At 33.9% G+C, this 5,561-nt stretch overlaps 2 protein-coding genes across 2 annotated transcripts; both read right to left on the bottom strand.

The window, feature by feature from the left end:
- Positions 1 to 1,029: 1,029 nt before the first annotated feature.
- Positions 1,030 to 1,551, bottom strand: LOC133779275 (uncharacterized). Its single transcript, XM_062219255.1, has one exon. It carries the CDS (start codon positions 1,549 to 1,551, stop codon positions 1,030 to 1,032), a length of 522 nt encoding a protein of 173 aa, XP_062075239.1.
- Positions 1,552 to 3,848: 2,297 nt separating this feature from the next.
- On the bottom strand, positions 3,849 to 4,574 carry LOC133779276 (pentatricopeptide repeat-containing protein At2g27800, mitochondrial-like). The gene has a single exon (XM_062219256.1). It carries the CDS (start codon positions 4,572 to 4,574, stop codon positions 3,849 to 3,851), a length of 726 nt encoding a protein of 241 aa, XP_062075240.1.
- Between the last annotated feature and the right edge of the window lie 987 nt (positions 4,575 to 5,561).

The following is a 5,561-nucleotide window of genomic DNA, read 5'->3' on the forward strand; positions in this document are numbered from 1 at the left end:
TAATCATTTCTATTGATTGATAAGTTTGGTTTGCATATTTGAATAAGTTGAATATTACTAGTGGTTGGTTATTTATATTTTATTGTTATTTGAATTTGATGATTTATGTTTACTGCTTTTATATTGCTGCCTAGTTGTGCATGCTGGTTTAAGTTTTCTTGCTGAGCCTTGTCTCATGGGTGCTACATGGTTCAGGTAAGGAAAGAGATAGCGGGACCAGCCATGATTTAGAGAGCTTCAAGGGTAGTGTGTATATATGCAGCCTGCTCGATCACCATGGTCGGGATAGCTTAGAAAGAACTATGGTTAAACCTTGTTTTACTGCTTAGGACGGCTAAGTTGTAATCTATTTGTCTTTTACAAGTGTGTAAACTGATTTTGGGATCCCGTGTGTAAACTTAATATTTTAAATAAAAAATAACCATTTTGTTGACCAAATCTTTTAATACTCGACCTTAACTTAGTCTTGAATTTCACATTTAAGTTCAAATGAATTGCTTAGTGTGTTAAGCACTATTTTAAACACACAACGTAACAGTCTTGGTTATCCAGGGCGTTACAGACATGGTGCGTGGCACCTGTGTCTATAATCTAAGAATAATGATAGATATTAGAATGCTTACTAGAAAATTTGGACACAATGGGCTGGTTAGGTGAAGAAGAGGAGGAAGAAGAAGTACTTTGGACCTTTTGGGCAAGAATAGCAATGATTTTCTAGCACTGAGAAGCTAAAAGATTGGAGACTGGATTTGGATTGATACTCAGGTCGCCATCATTTTTCTCATATTGAGAGCTTGAGAAATGAGTTACTGCGCTTTGTCAGTGAGAAGGGAGGGATCTTCCTTTGGGTTTGTAATCAGAAGGGTAGCCATGAAGTTTCTAACATTTGGCTATGGCGTGTCCAACAATACCATAGTGATTGCAAACAATCTTGGATCGATTGAACTGAGAACTAGCAGCAAAAGACGTTGGAGCAGAAGTATTACCAAGATCAAGTGATTCTGTGAGAACATTGGATAGAGACCTCTGTCACCCTTCTTGAATCACTGTGGCATACACCTTGTTAATGTTGGGGAGCAGATCTTGCATCAAGATCTGAGATCGAATAGCCGTGTAAGAATCATTTAGCCCAACCAGGAATTCAAAAACTAGATCTTGTTGCTGATATTCTATGAAGGTCTTCATTGCGCCGCAACTATAAACATGTAGTGGGCGAAACTCCTTGCAGAGATTCCAAAGAGCTTTGAGACAAATAATGTAAGTGGTGACATCATTGGAGACCCGAGCAAGGCCCTTCATATATGGCTTGACCTGAAAAACATGAGGGTCATTGTTCTGATGGAACAGATCATGGAGTTCATTCCAAATGGTAGTAGCATCATCCAAGTACATTATACTATCAGCAATATCACGAGAGACAGCATGTAGAATCGAAGAGATCACCATACTGTTGCAGCGACACCAAGAATCATAATCGTCATCTTCGGGATCTGGTTGTGGAAGCTTACCATTGATAAACTTGACCTTGTTCTTGGCACGAAGGGATGCCATCATCTAACGTTTCCAAGAATTGTAGTTTTCACCGCATGTTAGAATGGAAGAAACAAGAACATCTCCTAGATTTTCAACGTTGGCAAGATGATAAGGACTCCAAGAGTCATCAATGAAGGGTCGACCAGAGGAATCAAGAGCTGAAAATCGATTAGCTTCTGTAGTAGTTGTTGTTGTAGATCGAGACTGATTACCACCATGAGCCATGAGGGCAGAGAAAAATAGAGAAAATATGGTGAAGAACGAAAGTGGAACAAAGAAAACTCAGAGAAGGATCAATGACGCTGACACCATATTAGTGTAATGAAACAGAGAATGAAAGATTGAAAAGTAATATTCCACTAGCTGAATAAAAGTGAGTACAAAGCTGATACTTATACAGGAAGAAAAGAGAGTAGAATAACTAACTATGATTAGTTATTAGTTACAACAGATTGTAACTAATTGTTTAGCTGGTCAACTACCAAAACAGAAAACTCATGGCTGACACTTGTTTTTTATAGTGGAGGCATATACTGGTAGTCTTGTTATCAGCTTTTGGCGATGATATATAACATGTTATTTATAGCGGAATGAACATTGCAGTTGTATCTTTTAAGTTGTATTTTTATTCTGATTTATTTTCTGGCCTAGATTTTTTTTAGGAATTTTTTTGCAATTGCATCTGAAAGTTTTGGTAAAATATTGCTATCTAGTATCCGACAAGATTAAAGGATCGAATTCATTAGTTGTTTGATTGCAGTAACTTGTTTTGAGCTACAATTATTGGTATATAATTTTCTTGTCTTTTTATTTTTAAAAGTCCCAAAATTTTGACTGACCTTTTGTTTTGCATTACGAATATGACAACTAAAGTGTGATAAGTGCTTAATACTCAGTTCTTTATGAGAACTTTTTCTATCATATTAGATCAAGTAGCATCCAATGTTTGATGTTGAATTCATTTTATAGTTTCTTTTCTCTTATTAAACTCTAGTAGTTTTTGAAATTTGAAGGTGCGTTGGTCTTGAGGTGGGGTAAAGAATGTCAATTTGAGTTTTGTACTTTTGGCTTTTTGTAAACCTTGTTTGCTCTTTGGTGTTGGAGGTACGTGGTCTTTATTTATTTAGGTTGTGTTTGGTAAAATTTTTGTTTTAAAATTTTTTAAACTCAAAAATAAAAATATATTTTTATTTTATGTTTTTTTATTTTTATAAAATAAAAATGCGTTTGATAACCATTTTTGTTTTCTGTTTTTTTAAAATAAAAATAAAAATGTGTTTGGTAACTTTTATTTTTATTTTTTGTTTAAAAAAATAAAAAATAAAAAACATGTTTGGTAAATATTTTTTTTTTAAATTTATTTTTTATTTTCATTTTCTAAACTAAAAAACAAAAATATTTTTTGTGACCACTATTTATTATTTTAAAATAAAAAATAAGAAAATTATAGTAAAAAAAGATCATATTAATAATATTCAAATAATCTCAAATTTCAAAATTTAATATCTATCCATGAGATAACACAAAATCAAGAAAGTTTACATAGTAAAATAAAAACATATGAACTGATAATTGTCCAAACTTAAAGTAAAGTATTAAACGAGTCATAATAAGAAATATGTAATATATTTATATGATTGGATCATAATAAAACTATAGCATTGACCTAACTGCAAGCACACAGCAAATGAGTTTTAGATCCCAACTTCAGGTACAGATTCAATGATTATTCAAATGAAATAATAAATTCATATATGTGAATCAGATAGAATTTAAACTTCCAACTAGAGCTGGCATAGCGCATAGTAAAATTCCATTAATAATAAACAAGTAAAGACGGCCAAAAGAGATCTTCAAAATAATAGTGAGATCGTATAAAAGAAATTCACATAACAAGAAAGAGGCATTCTAGCTTCTAGCTGCTAGCCACCTTATTATTATTACTTAAAACAAAAACAGAAAATTTGGAATTCTGCAAAAAATGAGTGATGGAGTATGGTGTTAGATAAACACCACTGATATTCGACTTCTAGTGATAAATGATGGTTCAAATGTATATCAAACAAACGAGAGTAGAATAACAAAATAAAATACAATAACTTTAGTTTGTAGGCCATGTGTTTTAGGCAGATCCATAATGCTATAATCAATGAAACAAGAATTAAAACTTAAAAGTAAAATGACCACCTGCAAACCAGTATAGACTCTGAACTCATGTCTTGACATAAAGTTATGATATTGGAAATTCCTCCTTAGATGACCATATAAATCTGTAGCTTGTGACACTAAACTCAATAATTATGACCATACCTGAATTAATTATTGTCAGTTGAATGTCCATAGTCATCTTCGAGCACATGTAGAAGTCTCCTATACAAATGTCCATCCACGAGGTCTTTCTCTTGGAACTGCTTCAACAGCTTCATTACATCTTCGATCCTGCCACTTCTGCATACCTCATCCAGTACTATTCTATATGTTATAATATCAGCCGACCTTTGCTGTTCAATCATCTCCCATAGATACTTAATCGTCTCTTCAACATCTCCGCTAAGAGCCAAAGCATTCACAAGTGAGTTGTAAGATTTACCACTAGGAATAAAGCCTTTACTCTTCATTTCATTGCATAACTCTGCAGCATTGTTCGTCCTGCCTTGAGCACATAATCCGTGGATCAGATAATCATAGGTAAATGAGTTTGGAATGCAATTATAGACTACACCCATCTGGTGAAATATTCTAAGTGCATCGTTAACATGAAGAGAAAGGACATACCCCTTAACCATGGAATTCAAAGAGAATATATCAGGTTCGATTCCATCACTCACCATTTGCCTAAACAAGCCTCTAATGGTGTCCATATACACATGGTTAATGTAAGAATTGTTTCCCATACTCAAAAATGCCGCAAATAGAGTATTATAAGTTCTAATTGAAGGCCTACAACCCAAGTTCCTGCTGTTCTTCATGTGCTTATATATATTGATAGCTCTAGTCAACTTCCTAGCTTCTGTGAAAAAATATATGATGGCTGGTAACATTGGTATTTGTAAAATACTCTTCCATATAATTTTCTATTTTCAGAATATAAGTCAATAGCCCTTCATTTTCTATTATCAGAACTGATTCTGAATTGCTTCTTGTATCTCAATATCTTCTCAGCATTGTATATGTCTTCAAGAGCTTCTAGAATCCAAGCAGACGCACACATCAATAGAACTAATAGCTCGAAGCCCGACAGTCTGGTTCATTCAACAATTCTGACAGTACCACCATCCTTAGAGAGCGTCAATATGAACACCTTGAGTTCAGTTCTGAAACTCCAGTAATGTTTACTGGCTCCACTGTCCCTAATATCATATCTAGTGATTCATCCAAAACCAGTAGGGCTTGTTTTTGGGCTTGGTACTGGTGGATTTGGGCTTGGTACTGGCGGAGTTTTTTTGAACCATGACCAGTGAGTTCATAGTGCACCCTACGTCATAGTCCGTGGCCAAAGGGGTCATGGAAAACCTAAACAATCATAATCTCACAGTACGCTCAGCAAAGAAGAGAGAAGAGAGAAAAACCAAAAGCATAAATCAAAGTGCAATATTACAAAAAAAACATAAATCAAGAATCCAAAAGAGGTTCAAACAAGAAAGAAATAACAAATATGTACCTGTGAATTAAGAATACACCGAGCTTAGCTAAAATCTCAGAGTCCTGTGTCAATTATATTGGACAAGAGAAAAAATGGAGGAAAATCACAAACCCTAATCCCAAACAAAATCAGAAAAAGAGATTGAGAAGAAGAAGAAGAAGAAGAAGAAGAAATCATATGAGGGAGAGACATGAAAGAGATGGTGTACCTGAAGAAAATTTGGAGAGACCCATGAGAAGCCATTGAAGCTTGAGAGAGGTCTCTGTACACGAGCTTGAGATGGGAGAAAAAAAATTGGTTTAAATTTTTTTTGAAAGTATGAAAATAGTGTTTTCAAAATTTGGTCAATTTTAATTAAAATTTAAAAAAATTAAAAATAAGTTTA

Source organism: Humulus lupulus, chromosome 5 (assembly GCF_963169125.1).
Source record: "Humulus lupulus chromosome 5, drHumLupu1.1, whole genome shotgun sequence".
In the NCBI taxonomy this organism is placed as follows: Eukaryota; Viridiplantae; Streptophyta; class Magnoliopsida; order Rosales; family Cannabaceae; genus Humulus; species Humulus lupulus.

Excerpts from the sequence above, each read along its gene's own strand:
- LOC133779275 (XM_062219255.1), bottom strand. The coding sequence starts at position 1,551 with ATGGCATCCCTTCGTGCCAAGAACAAGGTCAAGTTTATCAATGGTAAG.
- LOC133779276 (XM_062219256.1), bottom strand. The coding sequence starts at position 4,574 with ATGTTACCAGCCATCATATATTTTTTCACAGAAGCTAGGAAGTTGACT.